The sequence below is a fragment of the Salmo salar genome, chromosome 06, assembly GCF_965601325.2.
Source record: "Salmo salar chromosome 06, fSalSal1, whole genome shotgun sequence".
Taxonomy (NCBI): domain Eukaryota; kingdom Metazoa; phylum Chordata; class Actinopteri; order Salmoniformes; family Salmonidae; genus Salmo; species Salmo salar.
In genome coordinates this window covers 92,855,625-92,879,971 of record NC_138296.1, presented here as the reverse complement: position 1 = coordinate 92,879,971, position 24,347 = coordinate 92,855,625, and the positions used below count along the sequence as shown (strand labels likewise).

Here is a 24,347-nt window from a genome sequence, read left to right as displayed (position 1 = left end):
TCTAGGATCTGGTCTGCCTAATGAATGGACAGGGGGTGGCTAATCTAGGATCTGGTCTGCCTAATGAATGGACAGCGGCAGCTGATCTAGGATCTGGTCTGCCTAATGAATGGACAGCGGCAGCTGATCTAGGATCTGGTCTGCCTAATGAATGGACAGCGGCAGCTGATCTAGGATCTGGTCTGCCTAATGAATGGACAGCGGCAGCTGATCTAGGATCTGGTCTGCCTAATGAATGGACAGCGGCAGCTGATCTAGGATCTGGTCTGCCTAATGAATGGATGGGGCAGCTGATCTAGGATCTGGTCTGCCTAATGAATGGACAGGGGGTGGCTAATCTAGGATCTGGTCTGCCTAATGAATGGACAGCGGCAGCTGATCTAGGATCTGGTCTGCCTAATGAATGGACAGCGGCAGCTGATCTAGGATCTGGTCTGCCTAATGAATGGGGGGGCTGATCCTAGATCAGCACTCCTACTCTAGGAGGCTTCATAGAAACATGCCCTGGAATAGACTTCAAGCCTAGCTCCTCATTTTTTAAATTAAATTTTATTTAACCTTTATTTAACTAGGCAAGTCAGTTAAGAACAAATTCTTATTTTCAATGATGGCTTACCGGGGAACAGTGTGTTAAACTGCCTTGTTCAGGGGCAGAACGACAGATTTTTTCCCTTGTCAGCTCGGGGATTCGATCCAGCAACCTTTCGGTAACTGGCCCAACGCTCTAACCACTAGGTTACCTTCCCCCTCCATTAATATGTTTATTAATGTAAAAACCAACAGCAGAATTATAACCCCGGTACAGGTTTGTCCTGCTTACCAAATGATGCAGGGTACAATACACTGTATAACTCATTATTTGATCAGACATCGTAAGCGTCCCAAAATGGCATCCCTAATCCCTATATAGTGCACTACATATGACCAGAACCCTATGTGCTCTGGTTGAAAGTAGTGCACTATAAAGGGAACAGGGAGCTATTTGGGACACTTCCATAGTCTTCTCCATGTTTTTTTTGTATCCTTTGCATAATGACCGACAAACAAAGAAGTGCCTGTTGGCTTGTGTACTGACCACTGTGCGAGTTTTGCAAGGGAAATGTGACCCTCCGGGTTGGCATGCAAACTCACGGTCACGTTTAGATGTACATTTTCATGTGGGCATCATCGTGGAGGATCAGTCAGAGAACATAGTTTTCATTCTTTGACGGTTCGGCAGAACGTGTGCCGCTGTTTCCCGTGACCGTGGCTACAGGTGTTACAGCGAGAAACAGGTAAGGCTTCATCTCCTGTTACTTCAATAGTACATCTGTTATCTACATCCGACTGTATATCTGAATTCAATCAGCATAACGTGGCATCATGGGGCTGCATTGTTTGTAACATGCTATATTTTGTGGGAAAAAAATTGAGTTTTTGTGCCACAAAAATGCAAACATGGTAATATTTTGTGTCCATTACCAAATGAATCATTTTTAGTAAATAACAATTGAGGGTAAAAAGTTCAGAACTATGAAAATCACTGAAAGGTTTTGATGAGAACGTCTAGACAACAGCCACAGTAACGTCCAGTCAATGTGCACGACAGAGCCTGTGATGGATGCTAATGTATAATAACTGCTCACTTTTAAATGTTGTAGTGAACTACCAATTCGATTTTTCATCTGAACACCAAGTGTTACCACATCCAAGGTTTTTTTTTTTTTGTAGCCGAAACAAACACCATGGAGCTGAAGAGTTGGGTGGCTCTGGGCTTCCTGGTCATTCTTCTCTGGAGTCCTACTTGTGAGTAGAAAACTAACTTAGCCTACTTAGAAAACTAACTTAAAACTAACTCAGCGTAAATGTACTGTAGGTGTCATGTGTATTACTATCAGGGTTGGGGTCAGTACAAATTAAAGTCACTCAATTCAAGAAGTGATTTGAATTTAACATTTTAAAAGTAGAACAACTTTTGAAATAAATAGCTTCTCCTCTTTAGTTGTTAATAAAAACTTTTTTTAAATAAAAATTTAATTAATTTCCTAAATTGACTGAATTCAATTCGAATTGACCCCAAACCTGATTACTGTATTACAATATCAAAAGGTATTGCTTGGCCTTCCTTTCAATGGGAAAGCAATCCAACAAGATCATGCATTGTAATTAATACAATGGTTTGAAAAAAGGTTCTATCTAGAACCTATAAAGGGGTTTTCAGTTTTTTTTCCAGGAACCCAAAAGAGTTGTACCTCGCTGGGACCCAAAATCAATCAATGAAATGTATTTATAAATCCCTCTTTACATCAGCAGATGTCACAAAGTGCTGTACAGAAACCCAGGCTAAAACCCCAAAGAGCAAGCAATGGAGGTGTAGAAGCACGGTGGCTAGGAAAAACTCCCTAGAAAGAAACCTAGAGAGGAACCAGGCTCTGAGGGGTGGCCAGTCCTCTTCTGGCTGTGCAGGGTGGAAATTATAAGAGTACATGGCCATTAAGGCTAGATCGTTCTTCAAGATGTTCAAATGTTCATAAATGACCAGCAGGGTCAAATAACAATCACAGTGGTTGTAGAGGGTGTAACAGGTCAGTACCTCAGGAGTAAATGTCAGTTGGCTTTTCATAGACAAGCATTCAGCGGTCCAGGAAAGAGACGGAGGGGGTAACGACACTCAACAGAATGAGTGGACCAAAGCGCATTGTGGTAAGTGTTCATGATTTTATTCTCAAACAAAATAACATACGGGAAAAACGAAAGCATACAGTTCCGTCAGGTACAGATAACAAAACAGAAAACAACCTCCCACAAACACAGGAAGAAAACAGGCTGCCTAAGTATGATTCCCAATCAGAGACAACGATAGACAGCTGCCTCTGATTGGGAACCACACTCGGCCCAAAAACAAAGAAAGAGAAAACATAGATTTTCCCACCCGAGTCACACCCTGACCTAACCAAACATAGAGAATAATAAGGATCTCTATGGTCAGGCCGTGACAGAGGGAGAGAGAGATTGCTTTGTAAACATATTTCCCATGCCAATAAAGCCCATTGAATTGAATTGATTTGAGATAGAGTTCTCCAAAATGTCCTCCCATGGGGAACCCTTTTGGAATGCTTTTTTGTTTTTGTTTGTATTTGTGTGTCTGTGTCTTATGTGTTCTTTTTTACAGGCCGAGGAAAAAATAAACAACCATCAGATGACATCATGGATTGTCTGAATAAGGATAAGAAAAGTTTGATAGTTGATGCTGGCTTCACAGGTACCCTGAAAAAATGTTGTGGTGAGTTTCATTACAGCTTGTGATGTATGGGATATATTTTAGATTGATAGGAGCCAGGAATGATTTACAATGATATTGAAAACCATATGTGAAATATGGAAGAACTTCCGTTTGGTCAAGCTGCAGTGGCGGGCCTGGTCGTTCCAGATTTGTTTGTTGTATAGCCAATTTCTATTACCCTGTTTCGGAATTAACCGATTTGACCATGCTCAACTTCGGGTGTCCAACCAATCCAGACTCCCGATGTTGTGTCCCAAAGCTAGAATTAACCATAGTTTGGTCAAAGCTAGTCTATCATCTCCCTTCTTCACCAATAGGAAACGCATCTAAAACCAACACAGCCATACTTCAAAGGACGTGTAGTGTTTCATTCAACACTAGTGTTGCTAACTTTCAGAGTGAGTATGACTCCACATGCCATGTACAACAGTTTTGCATACTGCTTATTACATACCAACATGTTTACATCTCATGTGTCTAAAATTACTTTTTCACTTTTTGTTTTTCTTGGGTTGTTAGAAAACTGCAAGGATGTGGACTTTTGGATGCAGAAAGTAAATCAATCTCATTTCCTGTACATGGCGAAGAAGTACGTGAAGCAGAAGAATGAATTGTCTGTGTGTGTGATGGTTGGATGGAATTGCAGCAAGACACTGGACTCACTCAGGACAAACACTACAGGTTAAAGATGCAGTCTTTTCCTATTCATGATGCAAATGTTCTGTAACACAGGGAACATCACCTTGTTCTTGTCAAAATAATAACAAGTGCATTTTGTTACAGGTTACAATGAGAAATGGTCTTCCGTCGAGTCTAACAAAAGTAAGTTTTTATTTGTTTTCCATTGATCTTCCTGTCTATGTTCAGCATGTACATGTGTGCATATAGAAAGAGAGCGGAATGCCTTTCGATCCAAGCCGTGTTATAGTTCACTATACAACCTGCAATTTAAAAAAAAGGCTTTATCCCTGAAGTTCGCGTTCGCTGTAAACCCACGCACATGTTGGTTCAACCGTAATTTACCTGTAAAAGTCTGTTAAAGCGCACCATGCTATAACGCGCCTTACATTGAATCCCTTATTTTCCATCCACAGCCAACTGCCGTGTCTCCTGTTTCCGCACCTCTGAACATTGCAGTACATCGGCATATGATGAAGAGGTCTGCAAAAGTAAGAACCTGCTGTATGTTCTAACCTGCTGTGATTATGTAATTGTTGAGATGCAGGGCTCCCTTGGACTCAATGAGACTCCCCCGCTAAAATAAAGGTAACAAAAATATACACTGAACAAAAGATACAAACACAACATGTAAAGTGTTGGTCCCATGTTTCATGAGCTGAAAAAATTATCACAGAAATGTTCCATACGCACAAAAAAACATGTTTCTCTCAAATGTTGTGCACAAATTTGTTTACATCCCTGTTAGTGAGCATTTCTCCTTTGCCAAGATAATCCATCCACCTGACAGGTGTGGCATATAAATAAACTGATTAAACAGCATGGTCATTACACAGGGGCACCTTGTGCTGGGGACAATAAAAGGTCACTCTAAAATGTGCAGTTTTGTCACACAACACAATGCCACAGATGTCTCAAGTTTTGAGGGAGCGTGTAATGGGCATGCTCGCTGCAGGAATGTCCACCAGAGCTGTTGCAAGAGAATTTGCTGTGGGATTATTTAAGATACCCTTTCAAGAGGTAGGGTTTCAGATGTTTCCGGAAGTTAGGCAGGAACTCTGCTGTTCTAGCTTCAGTGGGGGAAGATGGTTCCACCCTTGGGGTGCCAGGACAGAGAAGAGCTTGGACTGGGCTGAGCGGGAGGTACCCTGCAGTATGGGTGGGAGGGCCAATCAACCAGAGGTGGCAGAATGGAGTGTTCGGGTTGGGGTGTAGGGTTTGAGCATAGCCTGAAGATAGGGAGGGGCAGTTCCTCTTGTTACTCCGTAGGCATGTACCATGGACTTGTAGTGGATGCAAGCTTTGACTGGAAGCCAGTGGAGTGTGTGGAGGAGCGGGGTGAGCAGTAGCGGTCTGTTGGTAAAATCAGTGAGGAAGCCAAGCCAGTAAAAAAGCCATATTACAACCTAAGTTGTGATAATTGCGTTGTTTGCTCTATAACCCATTCGTTCATACGCCATCGTGATATCCAATAAGGTCTGTGACGACAAAAAGACAGTCACACAGTGGTGGAATAAATTCAACTACACATACAATTGTTTCATTACTAAACCGGACAACCACATCTGATCGGTGAAGTCCACAAGGCTAATATTGCATACAAAGTTATCACCTGCAGCATGTTCAAGCCAGTTTAATGTTTCTGACAGTTTACTAAACAACTACTGATTTAGAACCACAGAGTTACAGCAAGTCAGAACAAAGACAACAGGAGCCCCGCCTTCACTATTCCAGCACCATTTAAACATCAACAACTCAACAAGGTTATTATATATGCTTAGTTTAAAAAAGTAATAGAAAAATGTAGATTTCTGCCTAAATAGACATTACCCAAAAGAAACTGCTATTCATGTGTAATTACATGATTTTGACATGCAAAAACTTGGTGTATTTGGAAAGAAGACACCTGGGAGATTATGAGGAAATGATCAGAAGATACAGTGAGGGGAAAAAAGTATTTGATCGCCTGCTGATTTTGCACGTTTGCCCACTGACAAAGAAATGATCAGTCTATAATTTTAATGGTAGGTTTATTTGAACAGTGAGAGACAGAATAACAAAAAAATTCAGAAAAACACGTCAAAAATGTTATAAAATGATTTGCATTTTAATGAGAGAAATAAGTATTTGACCCCTCTGCAAAACATGACTTAGTACTTGGTGGCAAAACCCTTGTTGGCAATCACAGAGGTCAGACGTTTCTTGTAGTTGGCCACCAGGTTTGCACACATCTCAGGAGGGATTTTGTCCCACTCCTCTTTGCATATCTTCTCCAAGTCATTAAGGTTTCGAGGCTGACGTTTGACAACTCGAACCTTCAGCTCCCTCCACAGGGAGGGAGCTGTGGAGGGAGCTGGGGGATGGGATTAAGGTCTGGAGACTGGCTAGGCCACTCCAGGACCTTAATGTGCTTCTTCTTGAGCCACTCCTTTGTTGCCTTGACCGTGTGTTTTGGGTCATTGTCATGCTGGAATACCCATCCACGACCCATTTTCAATGCCCTGGCTGAGGGAAGGAGGTTCTCACCCAAGATTTGACGGTACATGGCCCCGTCCATCGTCCCTTTGATGCGGTGAAGTTGTCCTGTCCCCTTAGCAGAAAAACACCCCCAAAGCATAATGTTTCCACCTCCATGTTTGACGGTGGGGATGGTGTTCTTGGGGTCATAGGCAGCATTCCTCCTCCTCCAAACCCGGCAAGTTGAGTTGATGCCAAAGAGCTCCATTTTGGTCTCATCTGACCACAACACTTTCACCCAGTTGTCCTCTGAATCATTCAGATGTTCATTGGCAAACTTCAGACGGGCATGTATGTGCTTTCTTGAGCAGGGGGACCTTGTGGGCGCTGCAAGATTTCAGTCCTTCACAGCGTAGTGTGTTACCAATTGTTTTCTTGGTGACTATGGTCCCAGCTGCCTTGAGATCATTGACAAGATCCTCCCGTGTAGTTCTTGGCTGATTCCTCACCGTTCTCATGATCATTGCAACTCCACGAGGTGAGATCTTGCATGGAGCCCCAGGCCGAGGGAGATTGACAGTTCTTTTGTGTTTCTTCCATTTGTGAATAATCGCACCAACTGTTGTCACCTTCTCACCAAGCTGCTTGGTGATGGTCTTGTAGCCCATTCCAGCCTTGTGTAGCTCTACAATCGTGTCCCTGACATCCTTGGAGAGTTCGTTGGTCTTGGCCATGGTGGAGAGTTTGGAATCTGATTGATTGATTGATTGCTTCTGTGGACAGGTGTCTTTTATACAGGTAACAAGCTGAGATTAGGAGCACTCCCTTTAAGAGTGTGCTCCTAATCTCAGCTCGTTACCTGTATAAAAGACACCTGGGAGCCAGAAATCTTTCTGATTGAGAGGGGGTCAAATACTTATTTCCCTCATTAAAATGCAAATAATTTTATAACATTTTTGATATGCGTTTTTCTGGATTTTTTTGTTGTTATTCTGTCTCTCACTGTTCAAATAAACCTACCATTAAAATTATAGACTGATCATTTCTTTGTCAGTTGGCAAACGTACAAAATCAGCAGGGGATCAAATACTTTTTTCCCTCACTGTAGATAGGAGTTACATAGTTCAGAATACACAAGATCAAACACACACTAAATAACCGTTTTTTTTATTTTATTTATCTTTTATTGACAAGCTATAAGTGAATTATTGATGACTAGAGCTGGAAACACATCAGACGGCTTCCACAACATTGTGAACAATATCAGAAAAATGGGATTGATAGACCTAACAACTAGAAATGGGATTGATAGACCTAACAACTAGAAATGGGATTGATAGACCTAACAACTAGAAATGGGATTGATAGACCTGACAACTAGAAATGGGATTGATAGACCTAACAACTAGAAATGGGATTGATAGACCTAACAACTAGAAATGGGATTGATAGACCTAACAACTAAAAATGGGATTGATAGACCTAACAACTAGAAATGGGATTGATAGACCTAACAACTAGAAATGGGATTGATAGACCTAACAACTAGACATGGGATTGATAGACCTAACAACTAGAAAAGGGATTGATAGACCTAACAACTAGAAATGGGATTGATAGACCTAACATCTAGACATGGGATTGATAGACCTAACAACTAGAAATGGGATTGATAGACCTAACAACTAGAAATGGGATTGATAGACCTAACAACTAGAAATGGGATTGATAGACCTAACAACTAGAAATGGGCAGATGTTTTAGTAAGTGGTGTCAGGTGTGGTCACGGGATGTTTCCAAAGTGTCCCTAAACCTCTCCAAAGTGGCAGCTAATTCCAGTCCTATTACATATACACAATCCCTAAATGCTATTTGTTCTGTATAAAAATACAATTTCTACCATATCAACCTCACTCAAACATTGTGGTGGTGTTATGGGGTATCCAGGGTAAATTCAAGTGTCCTAATGTTGTAATTGCACTGGTTTTGCACACTGGATGTGGCTAAAAGTTATTGTTCACTATAAAAAAACTAACTTTCTACAACACCAACCTCTCTCAAACATTGTTGTGGTGTCGGAGACATACAGGGGATATAGATGGGATGACTACAGAGCTTAAGCAGGCAACATCATATTTTTGATGCATAAAGATATAGTCACTCACTGGACATTCGATATTGCCATCAAGTCATACATCATCAATAGGCTAGATTTGTTCCTACCAATCTAACGATTCATTTGATAGCTCCCATGTAATTATAGCTCAAACACAGACCAAATCTAAGCTTACCTTGTAAGAAGTTTGCTGTTTGGTGAAAACGTTGTGTGAAATAAACATTTTGACTCTCGGGGCTGGTGATCGATAACGGTAGGTCACAGGCAGACAAATAAGATATCCTCATGATCTGTGGAGTCCCGGCTTTCGGTGTGTATCAACATATTCCGTGTTTATTTTGTTAATGCTTCACAACGCTAACCGGAATGTAGGTGGGGGGGGGGGCAATTATCTGGATAATTATCTTATATATTTATTTTATCAAGTGAGGCCAAATGCTTGCTGGCATCAATCAATCAAATGCTACAGCGGCAACAAGTTATACTCTTTTGGTCCAGACAGCATCCGATACATGAACTACACATACTGAGACAGAGAGGTGCTGTTTCACTGTCCAGACAGGATCCGATACATGGGCTACACATACTGAGACAGAGAGGTGCTGTTTCACTGATCAGACAGCATCAGATACATGGTCTACACATACTGAGACAGAGAGGTGCTGTTTCACTGATCAGACAGCATCAGATACATGGGCTACACATACTGAGACAGAGAGGTGCTGTTTCACTGTCCAGACAGCATCAGATACATGGTCTACACATACTGAGACAGAGAGGTGCTGTTTCACTGTCCAGACAGCATCAGATACATGGTCTACACATACTGAGACAGAGAGGTGCTGTTTCACTGTCCAGACAGCATCAGATACATGGTCTACACATACTGAGACAGAGAGGTGCTGTTTCACTGTCCAGACAGCATCAGATACATGGGCTACACATACTGAGACGGAGGAGGCGCTGTTTCCCCTCGCTCTGATTATGTCTCCTGTGAGATTCAGCGACTCGCGAATTGACGAAAAATGATTAAAACACAAAGAGAGATGTAAGATGAATTATTTTATCATTTTAATATATTTTATTGGTCAAAATATTTGAGGAAGCCTGGCTTCCCATGGCATCCATGAATACACGTACAGAGAATGACATGGGAGAACACCAGGCGATCTGCAACGTTCTGGATTAATTGCAAGGGGTTTGATGGCACAAACGGGGAGCCCAGCCAACAGCGAGTTGCAGTTGTCCAGACGGGAGATGACAAGCGCCTGGATTAGGACCTATTCACTAATCACTATACTGTAATTCAAACACAGCAGCATGCTCTTGATGGAAGGTGTTGGTTTATAAATGGTCAGTCTCTGCAGAGCTGTGGGGAAGTGGTAACACCACAACCCACCAGAGGCCAGGGTTCAATCCCTTCCCACTTGTTCTCCTTCTCCCCCTCTGATTTCCTTTCCGTCTAAATAAAGTGAGAACACCTCAAAAATATATGAAAGAGAAATGGTGTGTTTGTTTTTAGATATTTTCTTAGACTCCAGAAACCAAGATAAATTCATCATCAACGTAACAGCACCAGGGAGCTTCTGTTTCAACTGTAATGAACCAATCAAAGACCCTGCGGAAGAGTTGCCTCCTCCAGCGATCTTTGACACTGGAAATGGAGTTCACATCGATGGTGAAAAGGCTTCGTAAGAATTACTCAATCATATCTATTATTATTATTATTATTATTATTATGTCATTCATAGGGCCAGCTTCCTGGACAAAGATGACACCTAATCCAGGACTATAAAACATGTTCAATGGAGATTATCCATTGAAAGTGCTTCTAGGTCCAAGATTAGGTTTAATCGCTGGCCGGGAATCCACCCCTATAAATGTAATTTTTTAGAGAACTTATAACAGTATCCAAACAAGCACTTGCTGTCACACTTGCCAGGCTTGGAAATGTACTTATAGGGCAATATTTTCCCCTCGCAAGAAAAGCTGCCCTGTGAACTAACACAAAGAAACATTGTAAATAACTGACGCTTCAATCACCCCCTAGATTGAATTGCATGAAGTGCGTGTATCGCGGTGTCACTAAATCTCTGGTTAAACTTCCTCCTCACGGATATTGTTACATTTACATTTTAGTCATTTAGCAGTCGCTCTTATCCAGAGCCACTTACAGTAGTGAATGCATACATTTTATTTAAAAAAATTCCCCTACTGGTCCCCCGTGGGAATCGAACCCACAACCCTAGCGTTGCAAACACCATGCTCTACCAACTGAGCCACACGGGACCAGTTGTTAAAGACCGTGGCTGTGTGAACTGTCCTAATATGTAGACTGTATTAAAGGGATATTCAAATCCCAGCCTGGAGGTCTGGAGCCTGCTGGTTTTCTGTTCTACCTGATAAGTAATTGCACCCACCTGGTGTCCCAGGTCTAAAACAGTCTCTGATTAGAGGGGAAGAATGAAAATCAGCAGTGGAACTGCCTTCGAGGTCCAAATATGAATATCCCTGCTGTATTCTATAGATGTGTGACTGGACGCTGTACTCCTCTCCACAGGAAGGTCATGAAAGATATCGCCTCTCTGGTCAGTATGATGAATGAGTCCTCAGCTTCTGTGACGATGGGCTCGGTCACTGGGGTCATAGTGAAGCCCAAAGAAAGGATCGACATCGAGGAAGTCTCCTTTGGGTACTCTTCCAACTCCGGCATTAAGGTGGGTGTATTTCTGTATGAATGGATGGACAAATTTTTTAAAATGCTTTAATGTCCCATAGGCACATTTGCTTTGCAACATTAGGCATTAGTCACCTTTTTAAAGTTGGGCAGAGGTCAGACTTTCATATCTGAGACATTTGAGGTCTGACAGGTGTGGTCAACTAGGGTATGGCTGTAGCTGGGTATGGCTGTAGCTGGGTATGGTTGTAGCTGGGTATGGCTGTAGCTGGGTATGGCTGTAGCTGGGTATGGCTGTAGCTGGGTATGGTTGTAGCTGGGTATGGCTGTAGCTGGGTATGGCTGTAGCTGGGTATGGTTGTATGGCTGTAGTTGTAGCTGGGTATGGTTGTAGCTGGGTATGGTTGTAGCTGGGTATGGCTGTAGCTGGGTATGGCTGTAGCTGGGTATGGCTGTAGTTGTAGCTGGGTATGGCTGTAGCTGGGTATGGTTGTAGCTGGGTATGGCTGTAGCTGGGTATGGCTGTAGCTGGGTATGGCTGTAGTTGTAGCTGGGTATGGCTGTAGCTGGGTATGGCTGTAGCTGGGTATGGCTGTAGCTGGGTATGGCTGTAGCTGGGTATGGTTGTAGCTGGGTATGGCTGTAGCTGGGTATGGCTGTAGCTGGGTATGGCTGTAGTTGTAGCTGGGTATGGCTGTAGCTGGGTATGGTTGTAGCTCGGTATGGCTGTAGCTGGGTATGGTTGTAGCTGGGTATGGCTGTAGCTGGGTATGGCTGTAGCTGGGTATGGTTGTAGCTGGGTATGGTTGTAGCTGGGTATGGCTGTAGCTGGGTATGGTTGTAGCTGGGTATGGCTGTAGCTGGGTATGGTTCTGGTATCAGTATTACATAGTATTAAGCCCAAACATAGTGAGGTCCACAGGAGGTTGGTGGCACCTTAATTGGGGATAGCTGGAGCAGAATCAGTGGAATGGTATCAAATACATCAAACACATGGTTTCCATTTGATGCCATTCCATTTGCTCCTTTCCAGTCATATTTTTATGAGCCGTCCTCCCCTCAACAGCCTCCTGTGGTCCAGATAAACTAACGTGTGTCGAGGGTTGCAAAAATATTGAAACTTTCCCCAAATTAGCTGGTCTTCCACAAAACCCGGTTGGAAGATCCTTGGAATCAGGAGGCAATAAGCAGGAAATCCGGAATCCTCCAACCTATAGATTTCTGGAAAATCTAGACATTTTGGTAAAGTTAGCAGATTTGTACAAGCCTCTGTGTGTCTGACTTTGTTCTCGTTTGTTGTTGTTCAGATTGTGGGAGATCGGAAGTCTCTGGGTGGCTTCTCTAGGTCTATATCAGTCACAAAGGAAGCATTTGAAAAGGCCTACAACTTAAGCAACGGCAGTGCATTTGCCGGTGTTTTCCGATTCCCCAACATGTCCAAGGTATGTCTAAGACTTCAATCGTCCTTTCACTGAATTAAGAAAATCAAAGGATAGTTGGTGTAGTGCCACTAGGGTCGCAGAATTCTGGTCCCAATTTTCCAGAAATCCTGGATTCTGGATTCCCTACATTCCACTTTCCTGGAGTTTTCCAACTGGTATTTCTGGAAAACCAGAGCATTTTGGGAAGGTTATTGGAATTTTGCAATCCTAGGGGTGCTATGGTTGTCATGCACTCTCTTTCTTCCAGGATGTAAACAACAGCACAGTTCTGCATAACGAAGTGGTAGCGATCGAGATGGGCTGTTTCATCGGCAATTTAACCGACAACATAAATCTTAATTTTCTAAACGTCCAGAAGGTAAATGACGATGTGCTTTACTAATGCCTGTTAAGTTACAAACAAGTATGTGGGATATAATGTATACATTGGCCCTAAGAGGGAAAAGTAGCTTTGAAAATGTCCCATAGATGTACTACTGTAGGCTGAGGAACATGACACACAGACTGATCAAAAGGTTAAGTTCATACCTCTTGGTGTAGTAGCTGAGGGGTTGGACTGACAGTCTGACAGAATCACCAAGTACATTTACATGTTGCAGGAATTTGACCTGGTGAAATGGTACTGCCACAATAAACAGAATATACAGGCAAAATAAGATAGACTTTACACCGGAACCTGGGTTGAATCTGAGTTGAGCTAACCCCCCAAATTTGCTGCATTTGGTGTGAAACACTTCTTCTAAATACTTTGAGTACATCAGCTCTACCCATAATGCACTACTTTGTTTTCCACCAGGGGGGAGCCATTCCATCGTGCCAGTCATGGAACGGTGAAGGTATTTAGCTGCCATTACTTTTCCTAACTGATTTTCATACTATACAAGGTAAGGTTTGGAATGGCATACTTCCATTAAGTAAGCATAGCGAGTAGCTAGTAGACTGTAGTAAGCACTATACATGGCACATCATAGTATGTAGTATCCGATTCTCACCATTTTTCCCCTTCATAGGGAGTCAACCCAACTGGACAGACTATGGCTGTTTGACCGTTGTGAAAGGGGACAACATAACCTGCAAGTGTACACACCTGACTTTCTTTGCTGTGCTAATGGTAAGGTTCCCTCGTTCTCTTATAGGGTGGCAAAATTCAAGTAATGTTCCCAAAATTCCCAGGTTTTCTACAAATCCTCATCTTCAAACCTGGATTTCTGGAAAACCTTGGGATTTGGGGAAAGTTACCAGAATTTTGCAACCCGATTCTTTTACCATTTACTGTATTGTTGGGAAGGGCCGTAAGTCAGCATTTCACTGTTAGTCTACACCTGTTGTTCACCAAGCATGTGACAAATAACATTGGATTTGATTTAGTAATGTTGCATATGCTCCAGATTGTTGCTTCTTTCATTTAAATTCTAAGCAGATCTATTTGAAATAGTAAAACAATAAAGATTTCTAATACATGAATCTGTTCATCACTAACCTGTGTTCCTCTTTCAGTCCCCTCCAAACCAGACTATCTCAGACGGCGATCTGAACTCTCTCACCTACATCACCTATGTGGGGTGTGGCGTGTCCATGTTCTTCCTGGGCGTGGTTCTCTTCATGCACTTCCTGATAAAGTAGGTAGCTCCGCCCACTGTCATTATGGCACTGGTCACTACTTCCTGCTAAGGTAGGTAGCTCTGCCCACTGTCATTATGGTACTGGTCACTACTTCCTGCTAAGGTAGGTAGCTCTGCCCACTGTCATTATGGCACTGGTCACTACTTCCTGCTAAGGTAGGTAGCTCTGCCCACTGTCATTATGGTACTGGTCACTACTTCCTGCTAAGGTAGGTAGCTCTGCCCACTGTCATTATGGCACTGGTCACTACTTCCTGCTAAGGTAGGTAGCTCTGCCCACTGTCATTATGGCACTGGTCACTACTTCCTGCTAAGGTAGGTAGCTCTGCCCACTGTCATTATGGTACTGGTCACTACTTCCTGCTAAGGTAGGTAGCTCTGCCCACTGTCATTATGGTACTGGTCACTACTTCCTGCTAAGGTAGGTAGCTCTGCCCACTGTCATTATGGTACTGGTCACTACTTCCTGCTAAGGTAGGTAGCTCTGCCCACTGTCATTATGGTACTGGTCACTACTTCCTGCTAAGGTAGGTAGCTCTGCCCACTGTCATTATGGTACTGGTCACTACTTCCTGCTAAGGTAGGTAGCTCTGCCCACTGTCATTATGGTACTGGTCACTACTTCCTGCTAAGGTAGGTAGCTCTGCCCACTGTCATTATGGCACTGGTCACTACTTCCTGCTAAGGTAGGTAGCTCTGCCCACTGTCATTATGGTACTGGTCACTACTTCCTGCTAAGGTAGGTAGCTCTGCCCACTGTCATTATGGTACTGGTCACTACTTCCTGCTAAGGTAGGTAGCTCTGCCCACTGTCATTATGGTACTGGTCACTACTTCCTGCTAAGGTAGGTAGCTCTGCCCACTGTCATTATGGTACTGGTCACTACTTCCTGCTAAGGTAGGTAGCTCTGCCCACTGTCATTATGGTACTGGTCACTACTTCCTGCTAAGGTAGGTAGCTCTGCCCACTGTCATTATGGTACTGGTCAACAAAGCTGTATCTGAAAACATACTAGCTGTCAAATCCTTGCTTTCCTCCATCCTTGTTTCCTCGATTCTTTTTCAAAGCGGATTGGAGGAGGAGATCTGAGAGAGTGTGGATATTAAACAAAGCTCATGGCCAGCCAATCTCTACATGTAGCAATGGCCTCCATTGACCTGAAAACTGATTTTAAACTTAACCACACTGCTAACTTTGTGCCTAACCTTTAATTAAGACCAAAAAAAGGTTCTTTTTGGTTTTCATAAAATGTTTTATGATATAGTCAATTCACGACTCAGGCCACCTACTGAGTGTCCCTTGACCTACAAACCCCTTGAACTTTGACCTACTAACTTGTAACCTGTATGTGACCTCCAGGAAGGCAAAGTCGAGCAATACCACCCAGATCCTGATCCAACTGTTTCTGTCCATGTTCATGCTCAACGTCACCTTCCTGACCAACGGGTGGGTGGCCAGTCTGCGGAGCCCAGTGGGCTGCCAGGTGATGGCTGCAGCCATGCATTACTCTATGCTGGCCACCTTCACCTGGTTTGCCATGGAGGCCTTCCACCTATGTCAGCAGCTCTACAAGTCAGGCTCCGTCCCCATACCGCGCTACATCATGAAAGTCTGCATCGCCGGGTGGGGTGAGTGGTCTGATAATCAGGTTGCGATAGCTACTGGAGGTTTTGAAGGAGATAAAGTTAGGTAAGGCCATTTTCGGGATGTTATGGATTATGATGTATTGATAGTGTAGTGACTTTGGGGGAGGGATTTGAAGCCTTGAACCTGTGCCTGAGGGTCCAACTGAGTCAATTGAGTGTCAGTATTTTTTTGCAAATGGTTAAAGAATTGAATATACTACTTACCTTTTTTGTTTGATCTATGTCCTCTGCCTTAGTGCTGCCCGGCACGGTAGTGATCACCCTCCTCAGTCTGGGTAAATACGGAAAACAGATCATCAACACTGACGGAGGGAAGGAAGTGTACATGTGGGTCTCAATTATGTAATACTTGATAAACATTGTCTTTTCAGAGGAAAATAACTTGCAGAGTCTCAGACTCAATCCAGGCTTAACCCTGAGCTTATTATTCCACTGTGAATCCTGGATCCTAGACATAATGAACATCAGCCACTCTACATATACCCTAACTCAATAACAACTACACTATATATACCCTAACTCTATAGCAACTACACTACATATACCCTAACTCAATAACAACTACACTATATATACCCTAACTCTATAGCAACTACACTATATATACCCTAACTCTATAGCAACTACACTACATATACCCTAACTCTATAGCAACTACACTACATATAGCCTAACTCTATAGCAACTACACTACATATACCCTAACTCTATAGCAACTACACAGTGAAATAACTCTCCTCTGTCTCTATACCAACTGCATGGTGATGTAACTCTCCTCTGTCTCTATACCAACTGCATAGTGATGTAACTCTCCTCCCCTCTATACCAACTGCATAGTGATGTAACTCTCCTCCCCTCTATACCAACTGCATAGTGATGTAACTCTCCTCCCCTCTATACCAACTGCATAGTGATGTAACTCTCCTCCCCTCTATACCAACTGCATGGTGATGTAACTCTCCTACCCTCTATACCAACTACATGGTGATGTAACTCTCCTCCCCTCTATACCAACTACATAGTGATGTAACTCTCCTCCCCTCTATACCAACTGCATGGTGATGTAACTCTCCTCCCCTCTATACCAACTGCATGGTGATGTAACTCTCCTCTGTCTCTATACCAACTGCATAGTGATGTAACTCTCCTCTGTCTCTATACCAACTGCATAGTGATGTAACTCTCCTCTGTCTCTATACCAACTGCATAGTGATGTAACTCTCCTCTCCTCTATACCAACTGCATAGTGATGTAACTCTCCTCCCCTCTATACCAACTGCATGGTGATGTAACTCTCCTCTGTCTCTATACCAACTGCATAGTGATGTAACTCTCCTCTGTCTCTATACCAACTGCATAGTGATGTAACTCTCCTCTGTCTCTATACCAACTGCATAGTGATGTAACTCTCCTCCCCTCTATACCAACTGCATAGTGATGTAACGCTCCTCTGTCTCTATACCAACTGCATGGTGATGTAACTCTCCTCTGTCTCTATACCAACTGCATGGTGATGTAACTCTCCTCCCCTCTATACCAACTGCATAGTGATGTAACTCTCCTCTGTCTCTATACCAACTGCATGGTGATGTAACTCTCCTCCCCTCTATACCAACTGCATGGTGATGTAACTCTCCTCTGTCTCTATACCAACTGCATGGTGATGTAACTCTCCTCCCCTCTATACCAACTGCATGGTGATGTAACTCTCCTCCCCTCTATACCAACTGCATGGTGATGTAACTCTCCTCTGTCTCTATACCAACTGCATAGTGATGTAACTCTCCTCTGTCTCTATACCAACTGCATGGTGATGTTACTCTCCTCCCCTCTATACCAACTGCATGGTGATGTAACTCTCCTCTGTCTCTATACCAACTGCATGGTGATGTAACTCTCCTCTGTCTCTATACCAACTGCATAGTGATGTAACTCTCCTCCCCTCTATACCAACTGCATGGTGATGTAACTCTCCTCTGTCTCTATACCAACTGCATAGTGATGTAACTCTCCTCTGTCTCTATACCAACTGCATAGTGATGTAACTCTCCTCCCCTCTATACCAACTGCATGGTGATGTAACTCTCCTCTGTCTCTATACCAACTGCATAGTGATGTAACTCTCCTCTGTCTCTATACCAACTGCATGGTGATGTAACTCTCCTCCCCTCTATACCAACTGCCTCTGTCTCTATACCAACTGCATGGTGATGTAACTCTCCTCTGTCTCTATACCAACTGCATGGTGATGTAACTCTCCTCCCCTCTATACCAACTGCATGGTGATGTAACTCTCCTCCCCTCTATACCAACTGCATGGTGATGTAACTCTCCTCTGTCTCTATACCAAATGCATGGTGATGTAACTCTCCTCTGTCGCTATACCAACTGCATGGTGATGTAACTCTCCTCCCCTCTATACCAACTGCATGGTGATGTAACTCTCCTCCCCTCTATACCAACTGCATAGTGATGTAACGCTCCTCTGTCTCTATACCAACTGCATGGTGATGTAACTCTCCTCTGTCTCTATACCAACTGCATGGTGATGTAACTCTCCTCCCCTCTATACCAACTGCATAGTGATGTAACTCTCCTCTGTCTCTATACCAACTGCATGGTGATGTAACTCTCCTCCCCTCTATACCAACTGCATAGTGATGTAACTCTCCTCTGTCTCTATACCAACTGCATGGTGATGTAACTCTCCTCTGTCTCTATACCAACTGCATAGTGATGTAACTCTCCTCCCCTCTATACCAACTGCATGGTGATGTAACTCTCCTCCCCTCTATACCAACTGCGTAGTGATGTAACTCTCCTCTGTCTCTATACCAACTGCATGGTGATGTAACTCTCCTCCCCTCTATACCAACTGCATGGTGATGTAACTCTCCTCTGTCTCTATACCAACTGCATGGTGATGTAACTCTCCTCTGTCTCTATACCAACTGCATAGTGATGTAACTCTCCTCTGTCTCTATACCAACTGCATAGTGATGTAACTCTCCTCCCCTCTATACCAACTGCATGGTGATGTAACTCTCCTCCCCTCTATACCAACTGCATGGTGATGTAACTCTCCTCCCCTCTATACCAACTGCATAGTGATGTAACGCTCCTCTGTCTCTATACCAACTGCATGGTGATGTAACTCTCCTCTGTCTCTATACCAACTGCATGGTGATGTAACTCTCCTCCCCTCTATACCAACTGCATAGTGATGTAACTCTCCTCTGTCTCTATACCAACTGCATGGTGATGTAACTCTCCTCCCCTCTATACCAACTGCATGGTGATGTAACTCTCCTCTGTCTCTATACCAACTGCATGGTGATGTAACTCTCCTCCCCTCTATACCAACTGCATGGTGATGTAACTCTCCTCCCCTCTATACCAACTGCATGGTGATGTAACTCTCCTCTGTCTCTATACCAACTGCATAGTGATGTAACTCTCCTCTGTCTCTATACCAACTGCATGGTGATGTAACTCTCCTCCCCTCTATACCAACTGCATGGTGATGTAACTCTCCTCTGTCTCTATACCAACTGCATAGTGATGTAACTCTCCTCTGTCTCTATACCAACTGCATAGTGATGTAACTCTCCTCCCCTCTATACCAACTGCATGGTGATGTAACTCTCCTCTGTCTCTATACCAACTGCATAGTGATGTAACTCTCCTCTGTCTCTATACCAACTGCATGGTGATGTAACTCTCCTCCCCTCTATACCAACTGCCTCTGTCTCTATACCAACTGCATGGTGATGTAACTCTCCTCTGTCTCTATACCAACTGCATGGTGATGTAACTCTCCTCCCCTCTATACCAACTGCATGGTGATGTAACTCTCCTCCCCTCTATACCAACTGCATGGTGATGTAACTCTCCTCTGTCTCTATACCAAATGCATGGTGATGTAACTCTCCTCTGTCGCTATACCAACTGCATGGTGATGTAACTCTCCTCCCCTCTATACCAACTGCATGGTGATGTAACTCTCCTCCCCTCTATACCAACTGCATAGTGATGTAACGCTCCTCTGTCTCTATACCAACTGCATGGTGATGTAACTCTCCTCTGTCTCTATACCAACTGCATGGTGATGTAACTCTCCTCTGTCTCTATACCAACTGCATAGTGATGTAACTCTCCTCCCCTCTATACCAACTGCATGGTGATGTAACTCTCCTCCCCTCTATACCAACTGCGTAGTGATGTAACTCTCCTCTGTCTCTATACCAACTGCATGGTGATGTAACTCTCCTCCCCTCTATACCAACTGCATGGTGATGTAACTCTCCTCTGTCTCTATACCAACTGCATGGTGATGTAACTCTCCTCTGTCTCTATACCAACTGCATAGTGATGTAACTCTCCTCTGTCTCTATACCAACTGCATAGTGATGTAACTCTCCTCCCCTCTATACCAACTGCATGGTGATGTAACTCTCCTCCCCTCTATACCAACTGCATGGTGATGTAACTCTCCTCCCCTCAATACCAACTGCATAGTGATGTAACTCTCCTCTGTCTCTATACCAACTGCATGGTGATGTAACTCTCCTCCCCTCTATACCAACTGCATAGTGATGTAACTCTCCTCCCCTCTATACCAACTGCATAGTGATGTAACTCTCCTCTGTCTCTATACCAACTGCATGGTGATGTAACTCTCCTCCCCTCTATACCAACTGCATGGTGATGTAACTCTCCTCTGTCTCTATACCAACTGCATGGTGATGTAACTCTCCTCTATCTCTATACCAACTGCATAGTGATGTAACTCTCCTCCCCTCTATACCAACTGCATGGTGATGTAACTCTCCTCTGTCTCTATACCAACTGCATGGTGATGTAACTCTCCTCTATCTCTATACCAACTGCATGGTGATGTAACTCTCCTCTATCTCTATACCAACTGCATGGTGATGTAACTCTCCTCTGTCTCTATACCAACTGCATGGTGATGTAACTCTCCTCTATCTCTATACCAACTGCATAGTGATGTAACTCTCCTCTGTCTCTATACCAACTGCATGGTGATGTAACTCTCCTCCCCTCTATACCAACTGCATAGTGATGTAACTCTCCTCTATCTCTATACCAACTGCATAGTGATGTAACTCTCCTCTGTCTCTATACCAACTGCATGGTGATGTAACTCTCCTCTGTGTCTATACCAACTGCATGGTGATGTAACTCTCCTCTGTCTCTATACCAACTGCATAGTGATGTAACTCTCCTCTGTCTCTATACCAACTGCATAGTGATGTAACTCTCCTCCCCTCTATACCAACTGCATGGTGATGTAACTCTCCTCTGTCTCTATAACAACTGCATGGTGATGTAACTCTCCTCTGTCTCTATACCAACTGCATGGTGATGTAACTCTCCTCCCCTCTATACCAACTGCATAGTGATGTAACTCTCCTCTGTCTCTATACCAACTGCATGGTGATGTAACTCTCCTCCCCTCTATACCAAGTGCATAGTGATGTAACTCTCCTCTGTCTCTATACCAACTGCATGGTGATGTAACTCTCCTCTGTCTCTATACCAACTGCATAGTGATGTAACTCTCCTCCCCTCTATACCAACTGCATGGTGATGTAACTCTCCTCCCCTCTATACCAACTGCGTAGTGATGTAACTCTCCTCTGTCTCTATACCAACTGCATGGTGATGTAACTCTCCTCCCCTCTATACCAACTGCATGATGATGTAACTCTCCTCTGTCTCTATACCAACTGCATGGTGATGTAACTCTCCTCTGTCTCTATACCAACTGCATAGTGATGTAACTCTCCTCTGTCTCTATACCAACTGCATAGTGATGTAACTCTCCTCCCCTCTATACCAACTGCATGGTGATGTAACTCTCCTCCCCTCTATACCAACTGCATGGTGATGTAACTCTCCTCCCCTCAATACCAACTGCATAGTGATGTAACTCTCCTCTGTCTCTATACCAACTGCATGGTGATGTAACTCTCCTCCCCTCTATACCAACTGCATAGTGATGTAACTCTCCTCCCCTCTATACCAACTGCATAGTGATGTAACTCTCCTCTGTCTCTATACCAACTGCATGGTGATGTAACTCTCCTCCCCTCTATACCAACTGCATGGTGATGTAACTCTCCTCTGTCTCTATACCAACTGCATGGTGATGTAACTCTCCTCCCCTCTATACCAACTGCATAGTGATGTAACTCTCCTCTATCTCTATACCAACTGCATAGTGATGTAACTCTCCTCTGTCTCTATACCAACTGCATGGTGATGTAACTCTCCTCTGTGTCTATACCAACTGCATGGTGATGTAACTCTCCTCTGTCTCTATACCAACTGCATAGTGATGTAACTCTCCTCTGTCTCTATACCAACTGCATAGTGATGTAACTCTCCTCCCCTCTATACCAACTGCATGGTGATGTAACTCTCCTCTGTCTCTATACCAACTGCATAGTGATGTAACTCTCCTCCCCTCTATACCAACTGCATAGTGATGTAACTCTCCTCTGTCTCTATACTAACTGCATAGTGATGTAACTCTCCTCTGTCTCTATACCAACTGCATGGTGATGTAACTCTCCTCCCCTCTATACCAACTGCATGGTGATGTAACTCTCCTCTGTCTCTATACCAACTGCATGGTGATGTAACTCTCCTCCCCTCTATACCAACTGCATGGTGATGTAACTCTCCTCCCCTCTATACCAACTGCATGGTGATGTAACTCTCCTCTGTCTCTATACCAACTGCATAGTGATGTAACTCTCCTCTGTCTCTATACCAACTGCATGGTGATGTAACTCTCCTCCCCTCTATACCAACTGCATGGTGATGTAACTCTCCTCTGTCTCTATACCAACTGCATGGTGATGTAACTCTCCTCCCCTCTATACCAACTGCATGGTGATGTAACTCTCCTCCCCTCTATACCAACTGCATGGTGATGTAACTCTCCTCTGTCTCTATACCAAACTGCATAGGTGATGTAACTCTCCTCTGTCTCTATACCAACTGCATGGTGATGTAACTCTCCTCCCCTCTATACCAACTGCATAGTGATGTAACTCTCCTCCCCTCTATACCAACCTGCATGGTGATGTAACTCTCCTCTGTCTCTATACCAACTGCATAGGTGATGTAACTCTCCTCTGTCTCTATACCAACTGCATGGTGATGTAACTCTCCTCCCCTCTATACCAACTGCATAGTGATGTAACTCTCCTCCTCGTCTCTATACCAACTGCATAGTGATGTAACTCTCCTCTGTCTCTATACCAACTGCATGGTGATGTAACTCTCCTCCTCTATACCAACTGCATGGTGATGTACTCTCCTCCTCTATACCAACTGCATGGTGATGTAACTCTCCTCTGTCTCTATACCAACTGCATGGTGATGTAACTCTCCTCTGTCTCTATACCAACTGCATGGTGATGTAACTCTCCTCCCCTCTATACCAACTGCATGGTGATGTAACTCTCCTCCGCCTCTATACCAACTGCATGGTGATGTAACTCTCCTCTGTCTCTATACCAACTGCATGGTGATGTAACTCTCCTCCCCTCTATACCAACTGCATGGTGATGTAACTCTCCTCTGTCTCTATACCAACTGCATAGTGATGTAACTCTCCTCTGTCTCTATACCAACTGCATGGTGATGTAACTCTCCTCCCCTCTATACCAACTGCCTCTGTCTCTATACCAACTGCATGGTGATGTAACTCTCCTCTGTCTCTATACCAACTGCATGGTGATGTAACTCTCCTCCCCTCTATACCAACTGCATGGTGATGTAACTCTCCTCCCCTCTATACCAACTGCATGGTGATGTAACTCTCCTCTGTCTCTATACCAACTGCATGGTGATGTAACTCTCCTCTGTCGCTATACCAACTGCATGGTGATGTAACTCTCCTCCCCTCTATACCAACTGCATGGTGATGTAACTCTCCTCCCCTCTATACCAACTGCATAGTGATGTAACGCTCCTCTGTCTCTATACCAACTGCATGGTGATGTAACTCTCCTCTGTCTCTATACCAACTGCATGGTGATGTAACTCTCCTCCCCTCTATACCAACTGCATAGTGATGTAACTCTCCTCTGTCTCTATACCAACTGCATGGTGATGTAACTCTCCTCCCCTCTATACCAACTGCATAGTGATGTAACTCTCCTCTGTCTCTATACCAACTGCATGGTGATGTAACTCTCCTCTGTCTCTATACCAACTGCATAGTGATGTAACTCTCCTCCCCTCTATACCAACTGCATGGTGATGTAACTCTCCTCCCCTCTATACCAACTGCGTAGTGATGTAACTCTCCTCTGTCTCTATACCAACTGCATGGTGATGTAACTCTCCTCCCCTCTATACCAACTGCATGGTGATGTAACTCTCCTCTGTCTCTATACCAACTGCA

The 24,347-nt window shown here is 43.7% G+C and overlaps 1 protein-coding gene across 1 annotated transcript in view; it reads left to right on the top strand.

The window, feature by feature from the left end:
• Positions 1-1,168: 1,168 nt before the first annotated feature.
• The window catches only part of LOC106608306 (uncharacterized), a 70,128-nt gene continuing 46,949 nt past the window's right edge, over positions 1,169-24,347 (top strand). Inside the window, exons 1-17 of the mRNA XM_014206180.3 lie at positions 1,169-1,274; positions 1,711-1,785; positions 2,605-2,682; positions 3,152-3,262; positions 3,580-3,660; positions 3,782-3,943; positions 4,046-4,084; positions 4,357-4,431; positions 10,036-10,204; positions 11,074-11,230; positions 12,498-12,632; positions 12,880-12,990; positions 13,429-13,468; positions 13,643-13,743; positions 14,130-14,251; positions 15,615-15,883; positions 16,138-16,228. Of these exons, the coding sequence (XP_014061655.3) occupies positions 1,725-1,785; positions 2,605-2,682; positions 3,152-3,262; positions 3,580-3,660; positions 3,782-3,943; positions 4,046-4,084; positions 4,357-4,431; positions 10,036-10,204; positions 11,074-11,230; positions 12,498-12,632; positions 12,880-12,990; positions 13,429-13,468; positions 13,643-13,743; positions 14,130-14,251; positions 15,615-15,883; positions 16,138-16,228 (1,802 nt within the window). The 5' untranslated portion in view covers positions 1,169-1,274; positions 1,711-1,724. The remainder of the gene's footprint in view (positions 1,275-1,710; positions 1,786-2,604; positions 2,683-3,151; positions 3,263-3,579; positions 3,661-3,781; positions 3,944-4,045; positions 4,085-4,356; positions 4,432-10,035; positions 10,205-11,073; positions 11,231-12,497; positions 12,633-12,879; positions 12,991-13,428; positions 13,469-13,642; positions 13,744-14,129; positions 14,252-15,614; positions 15,884-16,137; positions 16,229-24,347) is intronic.